General features: G+C 53.8%; 1 protein-coding gene across 2 annotated transcripts in view; it reads left to right on the forward strand.

Moving 5' to 3' along the window:
• Positions 1–22,380, forward strand: part of PPP2R2C (protein phosphatase 2 regulatory subunit Bgamma) — a 137,490-nt gene that overhangs the window by 73,430 nt on the left and 41,680 nt on the right. For both annotated transcript variants that reach the window (XM_032633684.1, XM_032633683.1), the window contains exons 2-5: positions 10,287–10,384; positions 12,572–12,737; positions 15,270–15,382; positions 20,700–20,877. In XM_032633684.1, the coding sequence (XP_032489575.1) occupies positions 10,287–10,384; positions 12,572–12,737; positions 15,270–15,382; positions 20,700–20,877 (555 nt within the window). The remainder of the gene's footprint in view (positions 1–10,286; positions 10,385–12,571; positions 12,738–15,269; positions 15,383–20,699; positions 20,878–22,380) is intronic.

Raw genomic sequence — 22,380 nt, forward strand, 5'->3', positions numbered from 1 at the left:
CTTTCACTTAAATAAAATCCTCAGTTCTTCTTTGCAAGGTTCAGGGACCTGGCGCAGCCCACCTCTCTGAGCTCATGTCCTGCCCCGTCACCATCACACCCTGCCCTCCTTGCTGAACTGCAACAGACCAATCTCTCTCCTACCTCAGGGCTTTTGCATGTGCTGTCCCCCCAGATATCTGTGTGGCTTCCTCTCTTGCTTCCTGCAGGTCTCTGCTCCAATGCTCCTCTTCCAGGAAGTCTCCCCTGACCTCCCCAGCTAAAACAGCACCTCCAACTCTCCCATCCCTTATCATACTTTAGCTTTTATCTTAGCCCTTTTCTCCTTCCCAGAAATTTGCTTATTGTCTGTTTTCTCCACTAGAGAGTGAGCTTCTTGTGGGGTGTGTACACTGCTGAGTTCCCAGCATTTGCAACAGTGCTTGGGCTACAGTAGGTCCTCAATTAATTTTTTAAATTAAACTTCTTATTATGATAAAATATACATAAGATAAAATTTACCACTTTATTTTTAGGTGTACAATTCAGTGGCATTAATTAGAGTCACAGTGCTGTGCAACCATCACCACTATCCATTTCCAAAACTTTTTCATCATCTCACACAGAAACTCTGTACTTTTCTTTTTTTTGAGTCTTTTATCCAAAGTCCACATTAAAAACATCACACTCTAGCCGACATTTTCCCTTTAAACTATAACTTAAACCACAGCTCCCCATTAATATTCTTTTGAATAATAAATGGACAGTGAACAGATTTACTGAGTGCCTGCCACATGCTAGGTGATACGTGGGTAAACCTTCCAGCAGCCTTGGAGGGTGTGTATGACCATCTCTGTTTCACAGACGATCAGATCGATTCAGAGAGGTGAAGTGCCTTGTCCAAGGTCATGCAGCTAGTAAGAGTGAGATCTGAACACAGATCTTGCCCCTTACCAGGCAGTGCCAGAACCATGGAATAACTACACTTTAAGGACCTAAATTCAACCAGCCACAGACCCTCTGGCTGTTCCGTACCCAGACTTCCCTCTGCTACCCCTCTCCCCAAAGGTCATTATCTGAGCCAAATATTCCCAAGCATACTCAGCTCTGGCTGACTGACTATATTTTATATATATGTACATATATATACATATATATTATGGGAACCATAATTCAAGGTTCCAACATTCCATTTCACCTGGAGCTCTTGGAGCAGGTGCCGGGATAATGGAAGTGTTTTTCTCAGCCTTTAAGATTAATCAGTACTAGGCCCAGTTTAAATGTTTACATAACTTGTCATCCACTGGGTGTCCTGTTTGGGTGCACTTTCCTTTTAAAAAGCTAGCTTGACGGGGTGCCGTTGGATCCAGGACTCACCCAGTTGGCCCTGTGGGACATGGAGAAGATGAGATGTGGCACCGTGGGCAAGTTCCCAGCACAGTGCTTGGCCCTCAGGTTCTTGGTCTGTGTTCCCATTGCCTCTCGTCCTCAGAAAAAGAGGAGGTGACCTGCCCTGAGTCACCAGTCAGAAAGAGGCGGAACAGGCACTAGATCTCGGGTGCAGGGTGGATGTCCCATCCGTGAGCTGGGACCATGGCTCCTGTGTGATTCCAGGGGGCAGCGTGGCCAGTTCCATCTCCCACCTGTGGGCAGCTGGGGCTTGACACCCCCTTCCTGCCCTAACGTGAGAGCTCCGGCCCCTCACAGGCAGAGCCGGGGTCTTGGGCCTCCGGGGTGCATGGGTGGGAGGTGGAGGGTGCTACGTGCCCCACACAAACCCTCCCAAACCTCCCACCAGCCCCTTCACATCTACCTCCATCCAGGTGACCCAGGCACTGTCCAGGGGGACTTGCTTTGGCCCAGCCACGGCATCCCAGCTGTCCCCACCCTGCCTCTGACCCCGGCCCGGGAGCTGCCCTCACCCTCCACCAAGTTCAGGCTGCAGGAGGGAACTTCTCACCAGACCTGCTTGGGGATCGGGGACTCAGGCAGGTCCACGCCTTTCCCATCACCCTCGGAGAGCTAAGTGGCCCCCATCCAGCGCTGAATGTCTGGTGCCAGCTAACGGTCCAGACTCCGAACCAGACGTGGCCTTTCTCCTTCTGCACCTCCACAACAGGGCCTGTTTGTGCTGGAGGCCAACGGTGGGGAAGGGGACGGGGTCCTGCAGCCTCTCGCTCACCACTGGCCGTGAGCCTGCTGGTGGCTCTCCTGCTCTGGGAGGGCCTGGCCGGTGGATATAGCTGCCCGTTTCTCTCACGGGTTCTGCATTGGGTGGTCTGGAAATTTCCTGCCAAGCTACCTCTTGCAGAGCCCTTGACCTGGGCAGTCAGAGCTGTACGTCCCGTGGTTTTCCTCAGCCCCTGGGCACAGTGGCCTCCCTCTGCCGCTTTCTCTTTGCCCGCAGGGGAGCCAGCAGGCAGGACTAAGATGACATAAGCCAGCCTGCTCTCTCCTGTCCCCGGGAAGCACATGGATAAAAGCCATTCGTCTTTCCACATCCCGGGCAGAGTCAGAGTCCAGACCCTAGACCCCTTTTGCTCTCCGAGTCTCAGGCTGGGGTCTCCTACCTTCAGGAAACATACTTTGGAGCTCTGCGAGGGCCTCACTAGGCTTGGGGAGGGAAGGTGGCACCCTCCCCCATTCCCCCCAAAAGGTGTAAGTGGAAACCCTCCCTCAGCATCTGCTTTCTCCCAGGAAATGTCTTCACCAATCCCCAGCCATCTCTCTTTTTTTTTTTCTAATTTACTTATTTTATTTATATTTATTTTTGGCTGCATTGAGTCTTCGTTGCTGCGCGTGGGGGTCTACTCTTTGTTGCGGCGTGCGGGCTTCTCATTGCGGTGGCTTCTCTTGTTGCGGAGCACGGGCTCTAGATGCACAGGCTTCAGGAGTTGTGCCCCGCGGGCTCTGGAGCGCAGGCTCAGTAGTTGTGGCACACAGGCTTAGTTGCTCTGCAGCATGTGGGATCTTCCCAGACCAGGGCCCAAACCCGTGTCCCCTGCGTTGGCAGGTGGATTCTTAACCACTGTGCCACCAGGGAAGCCCCCCAGCCATCTCTGATTCCTTTAAATGTCTTGAGAAGCACCAGCCTGGGGGTCAAGGTCAAGGGGTAAATCCCAGCCCTGCACACACCAGCTGGGCAGCTTTTGGCAACTTATTAATCCTCTCTGTGCCTCAGTTTCTTCACCTGTACAATGGAAAGAGCACTCGGGTGGCTTCAGCAACACAAGCTGAGACCAGAAGAGTGATTAGGGTTGCCGGGGTGAGCCGTGAAGGAGCAGTGCTGCCGTCAGAGCACAGCGTATACAAGGCACCTTGGTTGGGTGGGGATGGGGTGGGGTGTGGGTGTGAGTCCTACTGAAAAACTAGGCTACAGTCAAGACCTTTTTCTGATCAGGAAAGTCTTTCCTTTGAAATGACTTCCCCACCTCCAAAAAAGGGTGATCTACAAAGCAGAGCTGGGTGGAATGGCCACGCTCTACCCAGCAGCCCTTCTGTCTCAGTCAGCTACTGCTGCGTAACAGACCCCAGGGCTCAGTGGCTGCAAACAACAAGCGTGCGCTTCTGCCCCTTAGTCTTTAAGTCGACTAGGCATCTCCTCGTGTATTGGCAGTGCTCACTCTGACGTGTACGGTAGCTATGGGTCAGGAGGTATCTCTGCTGGGCTTGCTGCCATGTTCAGGGGTGAACTGGCTGTGGGCTGGCCTAGCATGGCCTCAGCTGCACTGGCTCGCCCACATGGCCTCTCGTCGTCATCCGGCAGGCTCGCTTGGGGTTGTTTCCGTGGCAGAGCAGGGGTCCCAGAGAGAGCAGAAACTGAAGGCCTCTTGAGGCCCAGGCCTGGACCGGCACCCCCTAACTTCCTCTGCATTCTGTTGGCCAAAGCAAGTCACAAGCCAATGCAGAGTCAAGGATGGGCGAACAGTCTCTGTCGCTGGACGGGAAGAGCCCCGGAATCACATTGTATAAGATGTGCATACAGGAAGCCGCTGATGGGGCATCAACGTTAAGTCTGCCACCTTTCCTTGTTCTGCAAGACCCCACTCCCGTTTTACTGTTTCCAGGAGGCCCTCTTGGATCTCACCTCACCCCATCCTGAAGTGGTCCCTTCCCCTGGCCACCTCTTCACCTCCTGTGCATCTCCCTGGACCCAGAGCAGCCCTTGAGGACAGGCTCCTTATCCCCAGGGTCCAGCCTGGCCCCTTCTCTCCAAACCCAGAGAGGAGGCTGGGTAAGATGCTTGCTCACAGAGTCCCGTCCTGGGCGGACGCTGGGCACACGGAGCCTCCTTCCTCGCACCGAGCTCTTTCATTCAGCAGCAGACAGAACCTGTTTCCTCTCCCACCTCCCTCCTCATCAGCCCTGATGCCTCTGACAATACTAACTAAACGCAGCAATCCCATCAGAAGGATGAAGCTGGGCTTTCTGAGGGCCCTCACTCTGCCGTGAGCTGTGATGCTGATGGACCATTAATGGTGGCGACAGCACTTACAGTGATGAATGGTGAGATGAGCGGGGGGGCGTCTCCCTGATGAGCAGCTTAATCTCCTCCTCGAATTTGCAGGCCTCTGCCACGATTTCCAGGGAGATTTCCAGTCCACGGAATCCTTTGAATTTCACAAAATCCCTAGGAGAACTGTGACCAGGCAGGGATGACAGTTCCTATTTTATGGGTGAGACAGTTAGGGCTCAGAGCGTGATTTGGATGCAGTCACACAGCTAATAGGTACCGAGGCTGGGACTGGAATACCTTCCTCTTGATGAAAAAGACACAAGGGGCACCTGTGAGATCCAAGGGCTGATCCTCCCCACGTGACCCCAGGAGGAGCCTGGGTCTGCAGAGCGTTGCCCGCACAGCCTCTCGTTTCTGCTCTGTTCTCTCCGTATGTTGGCTGGGGAAGCTGTGACAAACTACTCAGTGGCTTAAAACAACAGAGGTTTCTTCCCCCGAAGTTCTGGAGGCCGCAAGTCTGAAGTCAGGGTACCCAGCAGGGTCGTGCTTGCTCGGAACGCTCCAGGGAAGGATCTGTCACAGGCCTCTTCCAGCTTCTGTTGGCGGTCAGCAATCCTTGATGTTCCTCGGCTTGTAGATGCATCACTGCAGTCTCTGCCTGCATTGTCACATGGCCTTCCCCCCATGTGTCTGTGTGCCCCTGTGTCTTTACATGACCTTCTTCTCAGGACACCAGTCGTTGATTTAGGGCCCATAGAATCCAGTATGACCACATCTTAACTTGATCATCTGCAAAGACCCTATTTCCAAATAAGGTCACAGTGACAGGTACCAGGAGTTAGGAAATCCACATATGTTTGGGGGACCCCGTTCAACCCACAGCATGGTCTTTGCCCGTCCCTGGCTCTGGCTCTCACAGTGCACCTGTCACTGGGCTGGTCACTTGGGACAGCACTCCTGACTTCTTCCTGAGCCCATGCTGGACCACAGTGTGGCTTTCTGGCTCCCAAACCAGTTGGCTCTGGGCTTGCACTGATAGAGCTGCGCCATACCCAGTCCCAGGGGGTTGACTGCTGCCTCTTTGTCCAGTGGTCCAAGCTGCCCCTTCCAACTCTGCCTTGCCATTTGGGGGACTCCCAGAGCTGCAGCAGAAAGAAAAGGGACCTCACAAGTAGAAGGGCACCTTGGGTTTTCATGGGGCTGTCATCACCCACAACAGGGAGGCTTGGAGCACCCTCATACGTGGGCCTGGCGGACCTCTCCCAGTGGCTGAGTTGTGACCCTGAGCCTGAGGCATCAGCTGTTTGGCAACTCGGCCCTGTGGTGCAGGGACTGGGACCTGCCAGGGGAATACACTGCAAAAGCCCTGCCCTGAATGGGACTTTGGGCCAATGCCTCACCTCCTGACCAAGTTCCTTATCCGTAAAGAGTGAGTGATGGTAGGGCAGTGGGTTTGTCCTGAGATCCAGTCACTGGTCCGTGGAGAGCTTTCACCAAAATGTCTTTATTTGCCCTTTATCCTTGAAGTATAATTCCACTGGATACAGAAGTCTGGGTTTACAGGTGTTTAAATTTCCCTTCATCACTTTAAAAGCCTTCGGAACTCTGTTATTTCTGATGAGAAATCAGCAGTTATCTGAGTCTTGGAGCCTCTGAATATAATATGTGGTTTTTGTTCTACCTGCTTACAAATTTTCATTTTTGTTTTGGTTTTCAGCAGTTTGACGGTTAGGTGTGATTTCTTGGTATTTTTCCCACTTGGAGTTAGCTGAGCTTCCTAAATTTGTAAATTAAAGTCTCTTACCATATTGGGGCATTTTTCAATCATTACTTCAAGTCTTTCTTCTACTCTATTCTCTCCTCTCCTTCTGCAACTCCAAGTACACATAGACATTGGATGTTTTCCGGCAGATCCCCGAGGCTCTGTGCTTTATCTTTTTAAATTTATTTTCTCTCTGTTCTTCAGGTTGCGTGATTTCTATCGATATATCTTCACGTTTACTAACTCTTTCTTCTGTCATCACAAATTTCCTGTTAAGCAGTTCAGTGATTTTCATATGTGGTATTTTTCAGTTATGGATTGTCCATTTAACTATTTTTAAAATAGTTTCTATTTCTCTGTTGAAATGTCCTTTCTTTTCATGCAGTGAGAGCAAATTTTCCTTTATATCCTTGGACATAGTTATAATAGCTACTTTAAAAATCTGCATTTGCTAATCCCAGGATCCAGGGAACTTCAGGGTCTCTTTCCTTGATTGTCTTTTTATTCAGTATGAGTAATATTTTCCTATTTCTTTGTATATCTTCGTATAATTTTGGCGAATATCCTGGGTGTTGAGAATGACAATACTGTAGAGACTCTAGATGTTTAGTGTGTCCCTCCAAAGAGTGGTTTTGTTTTGTTTTGCATTTGTAAGCAGTTAACTTGGTTGAACTCAACTTTGAACTCTGTCCCAGCACAAATCCTGGTTCATGTCTTTTAACCTTAGCAGCTCTGCCTGGAGTCTATCGTGTGTACGTGTGCAGTTTGCAGCCAGCTAAAGATTGGGGCAGAGTTTATGTGTTGCATTTGGGGACTGCTCTTTAGACCCCATTTCCAGGATTAAATACCTCATTTTGCAGCTACTAGGATTTCCCCAGATTCTGTCTTCTGGTTTATAGAGCCTAAAGTATGACTTTCTATCTGAGTTTCAGTAGCCACGTGGCACAGACTGGGACCTGTCCTCAGGCTAAAAGCCGTGAAAATAAGAAGTTCACCCAGTGTTGCCTCTTCTTCCGATTGCTGTCTCCCCTGCAGGGCCTGACATCTAATGAGGGGCACATAGTGGGCATGAGACCACAGTTGTAGGAGAGACTACTGTACTGGGGGGCAGGAGGGCTCTCCAGGAAGGCTTCCTGGGGGAGGTGGTATTGAGGCTGGAGATGTGTCAAACATTCCAAAATGAGAGCATGGACTTTCCAATTGCATGATTTTACTGATGACAACTTCCAGCTCTCAGGGGAGGTAACTTTTCCTAAGGCAAGCTCTAGAAGACACTGTAACAATGAATGGATGTTAAATACCCACCAGCCCCTTCCTGGGACGGAGGAAGCAGTGCCCTGGCCTGAGGTCTGTAGTTGCTCTGTAGATGTTTGCAGAAGGGGACTGGAGGGGCTGGTGGTCAGGACTCCCAAACGTGTACAGTGAGGTTGAATCTCAGATTTATCTGGCACATTTCTGAGCTGGCAGGCCAGAAGCAAAGATGAGAAAAAGCTTTGACTTTCTGTCTGGTAAATTTTGGTTAGTCATCATTCCTTGGTGTTACGGTCCTTCAACCCTCCCAAACCCTCTCACCTCCAACATCTCTCCTGAGTTTCTAATCACGGGAAGACTGTACTATAGCCATGCTACAGAGGACAACCTGAGTCTCAGAGCAGTGAGGTAGCCCACCCGAGGTCACGTAGCCCAGGCGTTGAAGCCAGGACTCCAACCCAGGACTTCAGATTGGTCCATGAACAGCTCAGGGGGTTGTCACTGTGGATGGGCCTCCATCCATCTCCTCAGTTGCCAATAGAAATGATAGTCATATCTCCCTCAGGGGCTGGCATGAGGTTCAAAGGAGGCAGTGGATATAAAACTGACATATAAATTGTAAATTCCTGCAGGTGTTACTGTCTGTTACTGTGGTAGCTGCCCAGCATTTATGGACCACATTTGCTCTGGATACCAGTGGTTACATTGGCGTTTTAATTAATAGCATTGTTATTTTTCCATCGTAAAAATAATATATATCATGCATATGTCCAAACTCATTAAATTGCCTTTAAAAATGTGCATTTTTGTGTATATCAGTTACACCTCAGTAAAGCTATTAAGAAATATACATTCATTACAGAAGATCTAGAAAACATGGAAACATAGAAAGAGAAGGAAAAAAATATTTTCTTTCAACCGCCCTAAAGCAATCTCTGTTTAACGTGGTAGAAAAGTCTCTCCCAGCTTGTTTTCCCTCTGCCCAGTTTGTTTGCTGTTCAACATGGCTGTGATCACTGGTCTATATAATTAAAGACATTTTACATACAGTTTTATATCCTGCTCTTCCCCCCTAAGGGCGTGCTGACATGAAACAGTAAGAACCAGAGCCACGGGCAGGAACGCGGCACTGCTGGGCTGTGCCTCCGGCTGTGGCCCTCCTGTGTCCCTGGGCCAGGCAGGCTGCCCACACAGGGACAAGTGTCAGGCAGCCGGGCCAATTCCACACTCAGAGAGCATCTCCGTGGTCCCAAAGAGCGGCTCTCCTTGTTTTTTATTCCCTTTATTTTCAAGTTTAATGAAACGTGCTCTTATCCTGATCAGTGAGTACATCCAGCCCATTATCCTGCTTCTGAACCGCCTTCCCTCTGTCCTCTTTCCTTTTGCCGTCAGAGTTGGCATTTACCTGTGGCTCAGAGGCCAGTGCGGGTCAGGAGCTGCCTCTGAAGGCACGTGATTGGAAAAGGAAAAGGCATGTATGGAATAGCAAATAGGACTGGGAAAACCACTGCAGGCTGAGAGAGCAGTTCTTGAGACAAAAGGTAGCTGGTATTTTGAGAATCAGCGAGGAGCCTGAGTCGGAGTGGGAGAGCAGGGCTGAGAGTAGTAGGAATTGGGGTGGGGATCCGTTACCTTTCATTGAGTTAAAACACGGGGCATTCAGCACTAACATTTTTTGTCACGCATCTGCCAGCCCTGCTGATCTAGGATTGGTTGGACTGGGTGACCAGGCAGCTCAGCTGGGCGGCTTTGCTGCGGGCCTGGGGCAGGTCCTCCTCCGGGGCCGCGGCAGAAGCGCAGGACGGCGGCTTGTCTGCTGGCGTCCCGCAGGCCAAAGCCCATCACAGGGCACGGTACCCGGCCCAGGGTGGGAGGCAATGCCAAGTGCCAGGGGCAAGTGCGGGACAGGGTGAAGTTTTGGGCTCCTGACGTGGCCTGCCTCGGGGGGCCACAGGTCGCTCAAGGCTTTAGATACTCTGAAGACCTTCGCTTTTCCTCTGTCGGTGGGGAGCCTCTAGAGGGGTCCGAGAAGGCTCCCTGTGGCTTCTCTGTGGAGGCCAGCTTGCATCTGGGCCAGGAGAAATGGAGGGGATCGGATGGGAGACTGTTGCAGTCATCCAGGCGAGAGGCGGGAGAAGTGATGGAATCTGGATGTATCTTGAAGGTTGAGACAATAGGACTGGATGTGGAGGGTGAGAGAGAGAGAGGAGAGAGTCACGGTGACCCAAAGGCTCAGGGCCGAGCCAGCGGGAGGATGGAACTGCCTTCATCTGAGGCAGGGAAGGATGCAGACGAGGGGGTTTGAGCAGAAATACCCCATGCGTCGGGGTGGGGGAGGGGTGACCCATCATCCTGGTGGCTGGAAGGAGGACACAGTACGAGAACCTGCGTGGGGCTGCCGGGGCTGCCGGGAGGAGTAGTCAGATGTGTGGTTTGTTTGAAAGTAGATCCATTGTGCTGAAGCCTTTGGTGCCTACAGGGTCCAGGCCAGGAATGGGAAGGTTACAGGGGCGCCATCCATGGGGAGCTCAGTGGAGGCAGGGAGGGGCACAGTTGGTCTCTGTGGCCCCCCAGAGTTGGGCTAGTGTCAGACTTGCATCCCAGTCACCTGGTCAGCACACGAGGAAACCCCAGACTGCTTCAGGAGGAAGGGGAGCAGGAAGGAAGGAAAGACACCCGTGAACGGGTCTCTGTCCCACGGCCAGCGGGGAGGGGGCCGGGCCCCTGGTCAGTGCTCTTGCTATCCGATGGGGGCCCTGGGGCTGGACGCGCAGCTCTGGCCACCTGCACAGCACTGGGTCCTAATGAGCCACATCCTCCTGTCTCTGTTCCACCACAGCCGATATCATCTCTACCGTCGAGTTCAACCACACGGGGGAGCTGCTGGCCACCGGCGACAAGGGTGGCCGGGTCGTCATCTTCCAGCGGGAACCGGAGGTGCGGCGGGGCCTGGTGGGAGGGGGACTACGGCTCAGCCCGGGCTTTAACCCGCAGGGGGCCTCTGGGCATCCTGCCGGGATGCCTGGGCTGGATGAAAGGGCGCCGCGGCATGCAGGGATGGGACCGGGCAGGCCCAGGGAAGGGAGTCCACCGGGTCGACTCGCAGCACCATATTCTGAACCCCCTCCGCTGAGTGGAAGTTTGCTGATTGGCCACTGTGTCCTAGACCCTGGAGAAATAGACTCCTGATTAAACTGCCCTCTGCCTTGGAGAGCTGGTGCTGTGCGGCCAGAGCCGGGTGGAGGGGAGGACGGACCCTTCTGCAGCTGTGGGTGGCCCTCTGTCTGGGGTTGGCGCTTTTGCTCAGCCCCGGGCCTTGCCCCAGTGAGGTCTGCTGTCTGGAACAGCCTACCTGAGGCAATGTTTCTGAACCACTGGAAGAACCTGGTGCTTAAAAGGCCCCATTTGTTGAGCACCTACTACATGCAGACTCCTCACTTTGTTCTCCACGTACTTTTCCCAGTTACTTTTCACTGCCCACCTCTGAGGGTGGGGACTGACACCCCGTTTCATAGATGAGGATGCCTGCACAGTCACCCAGCTAGTGAGCAAAGACCAGGGATGGAAACCAGGACTGGGTGTGGTCTGTCACTCACACACCACCCTGCCTTTCAGGGCTGGGATTAGATGCTGAAGACAGGATCTAAGGTGACACCAAGGTGGGGGGAGGAGAGGAATGGGGGAGGGAGGATAGGGGAAGCAGGACGAGGAACAGAAGGAGAAGAGGGGGCAGGAGAGAGGATGAAGGGGGGAGAGGAGCTGCAGTATCATCCTCCCCACAGCTGACGTTCCCTGAGCTCTGACTTCACCTGTGTTCACTCCCATAACCCTCCCTCATGACAACCCTCGTGGTGCCATTAGGTGCTATTGTCATCCTCATTTTACAGATGAGGAGATCAGAGCTCAGAGAGTTGCAATAACTTACCAAGAGCACAGAGCCAGAAAGCAGGTAGCTGAGAAATTGCTTATCCAATGAGCCCAGTACTGTGGCTGGAGCACTTTGATTCATGAGAAGGACTAGAGGATCCCACTGGGGTTTGCAAAGCCAAGTCTTCTTTTTGCCAAATTGCAGAAAGAAATTAAATTGGTAGGTGCGCAAGTTTCTCAGTTTTGAATATTTCTCCTTTAATTTTTTTCTTAATTCTGGTCCCACTGACCTTCTCCATAGCCAGTGCTTACAGGAGATGAAGTGAATTAGAGGCAAAAATATTGAAGAACTTTAAAGCTTTCCAAAAACACAGCAGGAAAAGAAATATATAAATAGATACTTTTGAAAAACCAACAGAAAACTTGAAATTGTGCTTGGTTGACTACCTTTGTTTTGCTCCCGGGCAGTTTTAGTTGTAGTTTCATGTTGTCATATAAACTTGAATTGTCTACCAGGAAGTGGTCCCTGGTACCTGCGATGGACTCACCACCTCACTATTTTGGGGGCTCCACCGGGAGGTCCTTACTATAATGAGCTTGGCTGACCAAACCAGAAGGGGACCCACTCAGGAAAGCTGGGGGGAGGATACGCTATCCCAGTCTATCCCCGTGTCTGTCTGACATTGCAGGGTGTCTGGCCCCAATGTTAAATTTGCTCCAAAATGCGTTCATTCCTCCAGTCAGACCCAAGTTGGACACAAGGATGTGGGAGCAGATCAGAGCCTTGGCCTTGGTGCCAGACAGACCTCAGTGGAGTGAGTGACAGCACTTTGTGGACATGTGGCTTTGGGGGAGGGGCGCGGGGGTCGACTCACCTCTGAGCCTCTGCTTGCTCATCTGTAAAGTGGGGGGAGTCATGGTGCCCATCACAGAGGGGCGTCGAGGATAGAATGAGAGGAGGCGTGAGCAGCACTTAGCTCAGTGTCCTGTGTACAGTAGGTGCTCAGTAAACATGAGCTGGCGTGGTTGCCCTTGTTCTTGCTTACTGGACGGAGGAGGTGATGGAGCTTGGCCATGGCTGCACAGCAAGGTACCGGCCATTTAAAAAGCAGAGAGTTTCCTTGGACCCTGGCTCGGATGCCCGGTCGCCATGGCTGTTCCAGGCCCTGCGTGGGTTGGACCAGTCCCGTCCCTGTCCCAGTGCCGGCTTCCGCCCCGCCCCACCATCCTGGAGCTCAGGGTCTGGTTTCCTTGCAGAGTAAAAATGCGCCGCACAGCCAGGGCGAGTATGACGTCTACAGCACTTTCCAGAGCCACGAGCCGGAGTTCGACTATCTCAAGAGTCTGGAGATAGAGGAGAAGATCAACAAGATCAAGTGGCTCCCTCAGCAGAATGCCGCCCACTCCCTGCTGTCCACCAACGGTGAGGCGTGTGTGTGCACGTGTGTGCAGGCACGCGTGCTCTTATGCACACGTACTGTAGCAGTTTGTCATCAAATGCCATGTCTCACCTCACTTACATTGTGAGCTTTTTCCTAGGTCTTTAGAACTCCTGAAAAATAGTATTTTGAGCAGCGGGTAAATTCCATGCAGCGAATACACTTGCTCACCGTCTCCTGGTGGTCGGCTGGGGGCTTATTCCTTCTGCTGTAACTAGCAGCTCCTTGAGCATGTCCGTGAATACTTTAATTTGGGGACGGACAAAGGAGGCCAGGTCAGGGAAAACAGTCAACACTCAATTCAGACTTGCCTCTTTATCCACAACCCCCAGAATCCCAGACCACCCCAGAGTGGAGGGTGTCACCGGGTGATCTGGGGTCCTCAGTGGATGGTGCAGGAGGAGCGCTGGTTGCCCAGCCGCTGGCCATCTGCCTCTGGGAGACGGTACGCATCCCCAGGGAAGCCCCCAAGGAGGCTCCCGGCCAGACCCCTGCTTTGCTGCGGTCCACTCAGAGGCTGCGGTTCCTGGGGCCATCTGGCCTCTGCCGGCAGTGGGCCTGGAACCAGAGGCCCCGCTTCCCACCTTCACGTCCACCGCTCATCCTCCTTCACCTCTCAGCCCCATCATAAAAGGCGCCTGGGGTGGGAGCTAGGAGGGTCCTGGCTTCTGTCCCAGCCTGGGGACCTTGGGGAGTGGCCTTGCTTCTCTGAACCTCAGTTTCCTCACCTGTGCTCCCTCTGGAGTTGCAACAAGGGTGGAGGGAGGTGTTGCCCACCCAGCACCCCAAGGCCAGCCAGTACTGCTCCAGGGTGGATGAATCTTATAAGATGATGCCACCTGCCTACCAAAGGGAGTCAGACTCCTTAGGACGGTCTTCACGGCAGCCCTTAAACCGGTCAGACTCAAGCCACCACCCCATCTCTGTGTCCGAAGGCCGGCCCTCCCTGCCCCCGCCTGGCCAACACCCCGCCTCACCCCTTAGGCCTCCGCTGGGTGTCAGCTCCCACTGAGCCTTCCCTGCCCGCTCAGCAGAGCGAGGTGTCCCTCCCGTGGGCCTTCCCACCCCTGCCGACCCTCCAGGGCTTGCCCTATGGAGCTCCTGCCATTCTGATTGTCTGTGTCCCCTGAGGGGTGCCTGGCACGGAGTCATGTTCAGCAAACCCCGTCTCAGAGGCAGAGGGGCCCTTCCCAGGTGCTGGAACAGAGGTAGTGAGAGGTCCCCCACCACCAGAATAGGTCACCCAGGGCAGGAGCCCCTAATGCAGTTAACACCCTGGTCCTGCCACTTCCTCTTCTGAACTTGATGGCTGTTCTTGCCTCATAGGGTTTTGGGGAAGCTGGAAGGAAATGACATTGTAAGGAGCTTAGAACAGGGCCGGCGTCTGAGCCTCGTTCACGTGTTGCTTTTTTGTTTTTAATCATTTAACAGAGTGTCGTTCTCTGCCTGCCTCTTCGGAGGAAAGGGCAGCTTCAGGAATTTCCTAACACCCACACCCTCAAAGCTTCCCACCCCCAGTTTTGAATCCCAGCTCCACCCTTTCCTAGTAGCCTGTCCATGGGCACCTGTCAAGTGTGTAATTGATAGCAGTTTCTCCCCTTCCTCCTCAGGAGCATGGAGGTGATTGTTTTGGGTGCTGTACCAAGAACTAACAGGATGGGTGTATGTGTGTGTGTGAGTGTAGACAGATATGGATATAGACGTAGACTTAGGTATAGATATATAAGCAGAGGTTTATTTTCAGGAATTGGCGTGCCTGATTGTGGAGGCTGGCAAGTCCGAAATCTGCAGGGCGGGCTGGAGACCCAGCGAAGGGCCTGGGAGTCTGAAGGCCATCTGCTGGCAGAGCTCCCTCTTCCTCAGGGGACCTCGGTCTTTTTTCTCTAAAGCCTTCAGCTGATTGGAGGAGGCCCACCCACATGGTGGAGGATAATCTGCTTTAGTCCATGGATTTAAAAGTTAATCTCACCTTAGAAAATACCTTCAGAGTGACATCCACACATTTGACCAAATATCTGAGTAGCGTGGCTTAGCCAGGTTGACATCGAAAATGAACCGTCACAGCTGGGAAAGGTTACTCTTTTGATGTTCTTGGCAGGATTCCAGAGAAGTGAGGCTTCCGGAGAGCTGAGTTTCTGGATGGGCGGGATGCATCTCAGGAAATAGGATGCCAATGAAGTGTAAAAAACAGGAAGCTTCGTTAGTACAGTTTTTGCGGAGATTAGTTGAAAGACTGATAACTGCCCTTGAAAGGGTCATGCCCTTTGACCCAACACTTTCACCTTTGGGATCCATTGTGAGGAGCTCGAGCATGACGACAAACGTTCCCTTTGCAAAGATGTTCATAGCATCAGTTGACAGGCGTCAAATTAGAAAGAAACTTCACGTCCAAGAACAGGACAAGGTTAAGGAACTTGTGGGTTCATGCACCCTTATCTAGCAGACTCGAGTGGGAACTCCATTCTCCATGCTGGTGTTCATCATGTATCTCGTTTCACTTTGTTCTATTTTTAAAGATAAAACTATCAAACTATGGAAGATTACCGAACGTGATAAGAGGCCCGAGGGTTATAACCTGAAAGATGAGGAGGGGAAGCTTAAAGACCTGTCCACGGTGACATCACTGCAGGTAAGATGTGACACACGGACAGTTCCGGCAAGTGAAGAGCAGTTTGTGCTTTGTTTATTACACAGCGAGGATTTCAGGACTGGAAGGGCCATGGCGATCTGAACCACGGTCAGGTTCCGATCCAGAACTTTAAGAAGCCGGGCTGCTTACTTGCTGGGTGGCCGCCATCATTCTCCTGCTCTGTGCCTCAGTTTCCTCCCCAGCAAAGCAGAGAGGATCATCTTTCTTCTGGAAGTCCCGTGAGGATGAGGCAAGGTGATGCGTGTCCATGAAGCCCTTTTCAGCTGCCCCCGAGGCTGGAGAGCAGGGTCTCTAATCCCTTGTTATACAAATAGGGAAACCGAGGCCCAGAGAGAGGCAGCAACTCTCCCAGAGCAGCTCAGCTGAGCAAGTGGCAGAGCCAGGAGGAGAACCTGTGAGCGGAGCGTTGTGGGTTCCCGGCCCTTTGCCGAGGGCCAGAGGGACACCCAGAACTTGTGATTCTTGCAGCCTTTATGAAGGCTCAGGGCAAAGATTGCCTTGATGTAAGAGCGGCCTGGAGGGGTTAAGTGGCAGAGCCGTGTGAAGGCAAGCTTTTGCTCCCGACGCGGTGAAAAGCAAAAGGACTCATGTTTCTTCAGCAGGGAGGCTGGGAGATATGAAAGAGTTCTGGAGTCACAGGACCCGGGTTCAAATCCTGCCTCCGCCGCGTCCTGGCGGTGTGACCCTGGGCAGGGCTCTTGGCCACCACGAGCCTCTGATTCCTCATCTGGAACAAGAACAGACACTTGAGCATGTGTCTCCCAAGCACTCTGGCTATAAAATCATTCAGTCCTCAGCAAAATCCTATAGAGGGTACGTGACTGTCATCCCCATTTTACAGATGAGGAAACTGAGAGCTGGATCCAAACCCAGGGAAGTCTAGCTCCACAGTCAGCATCAGCATCCAGTCTCCTCCGTGAAGTGGAAGTGAAGCTCCTGCCTCCCAGGGGAGCCATGGGGATGGTTAGCGGCTTCTTGCAGGAAGCACACTGAAGCCGCCTTGTCCGTCCCTGGCTTCCAGAACCGGCCTGGAAGAGGGTGGGTGCTTTCAGCCACCCCTGTGTTTGCTGGAGGTGATGCCAGATTTATTCATTCAGCCACACTTACTGAGCGCCTGCTGTGTACCGCCCAGCCCTGCTCTAGGCACCAGGAGGCCACAGTGAATGAAGAGTCTGGGGGCAGATCCGGTCTAAGCCTGGGACAGGCCCTGCTCAGGGAGGGGGCCTGAGTCCCAAGACTGAACGAGGTTGAGCGTCAGGAGGTGACTGCACTCTTCAGCAGATTTGAAAGGTCTGAGTTCACATCACACGGAATGCTGTCTCCCTGGGTTCCTACCGTGGCTGTGTTTGCTGCTCCGAGCGGGCAGTGGTGCTGCCTGGTGCCGCGGTGGTGCTAAGGCCCCTCCAGGCTCCCAAACTGCTCACAGACCCACCACCGCTGGTCAGATGGCTGTGGCCGTTTCCCTTCTCTGTGCCTCAGTTTCCTCACCAGCAAACAGGAGATAACGATTCGTTTTCTCTGCAACGGCTTAGCAAGCACCCCGCACTCAGCACCCAGCCAACTGTCATAAATATGAAATGGCAATCAGTGTTGTTCCCAGAAGGAGGAATAAATGTTTAAACACATTGGCCTCTAAATGACTGGCAAATTGCACAAATAAATTCTGAGAAAGCAGGGGAGCCAATTAGCTTTGACATTGAATAACGGGAGTGAGGGTGCCCCCCGCTCCCCCCACCTCCAAGCCCCAAGAAAGTTTATGAGGGTTTCATCTGGTGGGAGGAGGCAATTATCACCTCTTGATTGGCCTGGCATTTGCGGCAGAGCCAGTGGCCCATGAGAATCTTGTTTATTTCCCACCCAGCGTCTGAGATTTTTCTCTGTATGTCACACACATCCCGAAATGGCACTTAACTGTAAACTAAGGCTGAAGGAGAAGAAAGGGGGAAAGAACGTGGGTGCCTGGGTCTTTCCTCATCCAGCCTCTCACCTCGTCTCCTCCCCAGTTCACCCAAGCCTCCCGAACCCTGGGAAGCTCTCTACGTAATCTGGGCCATTTGTGCTAGAGGCAGCTTTTATTTACCGAGAACCTGCTGTCTGCTAGGCCCTGTGCTAGGTCTCTGGGATCCCAGAGCTGAGCAAGGTGAGATTGAGTGCCTACCCCCGAAGTGTACCCAGGCCCCCAAGGAAATAAGACATGGAGTCACCCCCACACTGGAGGTCAGCTCTGTGACACAGGGACACACAGGAATGCCTTTCTCTACTTTGTTTATTTGGTGAACTCCTATTCATCCTTTAAAACCCTATTAGCCTCCACCTCTGAAAGTCTTTCCTACACGAGCCAGATGAATCCTTATCCTTCTCTGTCCCCTCTAGCCTTTTGCATCCCACACTGCTCTGTCCTTAGTGTTCATGTGTCTGTCCTCCTGGCCTTCATCTTGACTACACTGTACCTTCTGGAAGAGCGCGGGTGCGGGGAAAGTTTTATTCATGAAACCTCCAAACCTTCAGGGCAGGTTTCTCTTCCCTCTTCCTCTCCTCTTTTTGCTTTCTGGCTTTGAAATATGGTCTGGGGATGGCGGTGCATGGCTGGAGCACTGGGTGAACAGTTCCAGGGCTGCCAGGGGAAAACAACGTTGCCGGAAGGAGGGGAGAACAGACTGAGATGCTGAGACTTTGTTAGGCCAGCGATGCCCTGACCTTCTCCAGGAGCAGGTGTGGCTTGAGAGAGACTCCAGGGATCCCCAGGGCAGGTGGTGGCCATGCCCTGAGGGAAGGGAAGGCAAGATTCAGAGCTGACGTAGAATATCTGACACCGGCGGACATGCGGAAGGCCCCATAGAGGGGCCCAGACACACCAACACTGACGCGCGAGCAGACAGTCCCGAAGCACAGGCTCAAAACAAGAACCACCCAGAGCCAGGTGCATACACACGCATGCACACTCGGGCACATGCATGTGCACGCTGACACACTCATGCACACATACCCAGGCTCACACACCCACACAGGCTCACACTGGGCGCCCTGGTACATGAGAACATCTCACGGTGGCTGCAGAGCTGCCTTGTACCAAAAGGAATGCTTAGTGCTTGCCCACCCCGACTGCAGCACCAAAGCTGTCACCTCCCATCTCAGCTGTCCCCCAGGGAGGGACATAGCTCATTTGTTCATTGACTCACCCATTCACTCATTCACCTGAAGACCTGTCTGTGCTGGGCCCTGGGCTGAGTACCAGAGACACAGAGATGAACACAAGAAGACACACAGCGCCCCTAAGTGCTGCCCAGTCCATTGGGGAAACAAACAAGAAGACAACAACTTACCACGTGGTCAAGGCCATAATGAGGGATTACAGGGCCTTGGGAGCCCCAGGGAGCCCCAGGCCTAGCCTAAGAGTAGGTGGGTTTGGGGGAGGTCCCCTGGGAGAAGGAGATTCTCTAGGGTCCCACGTCAGCCTGTTTCAGCCCCTCCCCATATGTCACCTCCTGGTCACTCTTCCAGCCAGGCACCAGCCCCTGCTGCCCTGTCACTCTGTCCCCTCACCTGTTTTATTTTTCTTTAGAGCACCTACTGCTTCCCGAGACCACACACACACACACACACACACACGTGTATCAGCCTATCATCTTCTCTCCCACGTGAGTGCAAGCAGTGGGTCCCCCATCACCTGCTGCCACCCAGTTCTGAGTGGATTCATGCCATTCTACCTGGTGCTTGCTGCCCGGGGCTCAGGAGCCCTGCAGGTAGCTGACAAAGGTCTGCATCCCCCTTCACCGGAATGTGCTCTGTTCCTCACTCCGAGGATGGCCTTGCTGCCTCTCTCCTGGGCACAATTCCCACTGCCCCTGCAGCACCCCCCTCCCCCCACCCCCGTCCAGGCCCACTCTGGAAACTGTGTCTGTGTAAGCCCTGGCTCAGCCACCCCTAGTCACCCCCCGAGGAGGGGGAGGAGGGCACTGTGGACCGAGTGATGTTCCAGGCGCACTTGACCTGCATCAACTCATGGAATCCTCACAGAAGCCCTGAGCAGGCACCAGCATTACCCAGTGTACAGATAAGGAAACTGAGGCCCAGAGAGGTGAAGGCCGCAATGGAGGTTAACACTAGTAGGCAGGGTTGAAGCCGAGTCAGGTTTCAGGTCTACACCTTTGCGCCGTGACGCCCCGGGGGCAGTCACACCTGGCTTCTGGTCCTGGCTCTGTCATTTCCTGCCTCTGTGACTTAGGAAGCCCAGTTCATCTTGGCATCCAGTCTTCTCATTGGTCACATGGGGATGGCAATGCCAGCCCTCATTTTCTGGGGCTGGGCCAGGGAGAGATCAGTGAGGCCGTGTCTGTCTGTCTGTACCTTTGAAGACCTTACAGTTTACTGGAACGGAGAGTCGTGCCCAAAACACCCCGCAGTGCACACCGAGAGCCCTGATAGCAGTGTGTGCAGCGTGCTGGGGGTAAGCAGGGGTGTGGCAGGCTGTACATCCAAAGGGCTGTTAACTCCAGATCTTGCAGGAGGAGTTGGGGTGAGCATTCCAGGCAGAGGGTGCAGAGAGAAGCAAAGCCGTGCTATCTGACACTGTCTCTGGGAGTTTGTACGAGTTCCGCTAACACCAGCGGCTGTAACAGCCCCCGGGCAGAGTACACAGAAATGTATTTCTCACTCAAGGAAAGCTCCGGTATAGGCATCCTGGATGGCACACGGCTCTCCTGCAGGGACACAGGCTCTTTCCATCCCATGTGCCTCCATCCCTAAAGCCTGGATCCTCACCTTCTGGCTGTGGAAAGGGAAGAGGGCGGAGAAGGCACAGCTGCCTCTTAACCGTTAAGCCTTGGCCCCCAGGTGCCGGGCATCAGTGTGCTCACACCCCAGCGGTCGGGAAAGTCATGTGGCCACGCCCAGCTGCAAGGGCAGCTGGGAAATATAGTCCCTGCCTGGGCAGCCACTTCCCCGTGACAAGGGGACACAAATGTTTGGTGGAAAATCTGGCTCTGCCACAGTACCTTCTCCTTCCATTTTAGAAGTGAGGAAATTGGGGTGCAGAGGGGTTCAGCCATTCATTCAAAGTCACGCAGCAGGTTCAGAACCAATCCCAGGAGGCCAAGCAAAGGAGGCAGGCTTCCCTGCAGGGCTGGTGCCGATGGACGTGGCCCCGTGGCATTCCTTACTTCTGACACGGGCAGGATGGACACCCACTGGCGGGCTCCAGGCCTCTCCTTTTGATCACGTGGCCCTGGACGTTTCCTGCCAGCACCCCTGACCCATCACCTCTCCCCTTGCTCTGACCGCCCCTCCTCCTCCGCAGGTTCCCGTGCTGAAGCCTATGGATCTGATGGTGGAGGTGAGCCCCCGGAGGGTCTTCGCCAATGGCCACACCTACCACATCAACTCCATCTCCGTCAACAGCGACTGCGAGACGTACATGTCCGCGGACGACCTGCGCATCAACCTCTGGCACCTGGCCATCACCGACCGGAGCTTCAGTATCCTTTCCTGCCGTGGCGCGGCCCCACCGTGGACGCCACGGGCCGGGTGGCTCCCGGGTGGGAGGTCAGTTGGCCTGCTGTAAGCCGGCGGGCTTGGGAGCTTCCGCTTTGTTCAGCCTCTTCGGCGGGGTGCCTCCTGGCTCACAGTGTGAATGAGGCCGAGGTTTGGAATTATGATGAGTTTATGAAAACTTTACAACCGTGGCCGCTGAGGGTTACATTTGACCCCTCGCCTCCTCCAGGGTGGCCATCATCCCGTCATCTGGGGGCCTCACTGGGGACCATGGAGGGGATAGAGTCCTGGCTCAGCCCTCCCGGGCAAGGGGTGGCCAACCTCCCTGAGACAGTCGACTGAAGGCTTCTCTGGACCTTCCTCCCTGGGCCTGAGGCAGGCGCGTCAGTGTTTGATGAACAACCTTGGGGTCCCGCCCAGGGCTTAGAGGGACACCTGGGGTGTCATAAGCCCAGCTGGATGGGGTCAAGGTAGGCAGCCCCGCTTGGTGGCCCCATGTGTCTGGGCAATAGGATTATAGGATTGACTCCGGCCCCCACTGACTGGTGAAGAAAGAACATGGGCCTGAAGAGGGGCCCAGGCTGAGGCTTGGCCCAACGAGGGCTACAGTGGACAGAGCAGGCAGGTTACTACCTACAGGTGCCACTACTCTACAGACAAATAGCAACAACAACAATGATGGGAATAGGAATAACGCCCAGTGAGGCTCTGTACCTGATAAACACCTGTTAACGAGAACTCGATTCACCCCCATGTTAACGAGAACTCGATTCACCCCCACAGTAATCCTGGGAGGCAGGTTCTCTACGGTGAGGAAACGCAGTCACAGAGCGCCCGGGCTAACGTGGTTAGAGCTCACAGCAGCCACTGGGAAGCTGGCTTCAAACCCGGGCCCTCCAGCCCCAAGTCCTCATTTCCAGCCTTTCCACCCAACTGCCCTTTGTGAAGGATGCTGCCCAGACGTGGGGTGGAAGAAGGTGGGATGACCGCCCCCCCCCAAGAGATGTCTCTGACTGTCCACTTGGTGCTGGGTGCCGGGTGGCCCTGGACAACCAGAGCTGAGACCATACAGCTCCTGCCACGAGAAGCTCCCAACACAGGGGGTCGTGCCTGCTGTGCTGTCCTCTCACAGGTCAGGATCGGGCTGTGTCCCTTGGAGCAGAAGCCAGAACTGGCGGGGAGGGAGTGGGGTGGAGAAGGGAGCAGTCGTGGGGTGGGGGGCGCGGTTAGAGGAGAGAAGGAGTGATAAACGGCTTCTGGGGGGCCGAGAGCCAGAAACTGGCCAGAGACCACAGGTCAGGGAGACCTCGGAGCTGGGAGGGCTGAGAGCAAGCATCTGATGTTCCCTGAGCCCAGCAAGAGGGTGCGGGGCAAACGCCTGGGCTTCGGAGGAGCCACTGGGAGTCTCTGGGAGTCTGCTTCTACCACGTTAAGCTCTGTGACCTTGGTGAGTCACTGCACCCCTCTTGAGCCTCGGTCTCCTCCCT

This window comes from Phocoena sinus, chromosome 5, assembly GCF_008692025.1.
Source record: "Phocoena sinus isolate mPhoSin1 chromosome 5, mPhoSin1.pri, whole genome shotgun sequence".
Taxonomy (NCBI): domain Eukaryota; kingdom Metazoa; phylum Chordata; class Mammalia; order Artiodactyla; family Phocoenidae; genus Phocoena; species Phocoena sinus.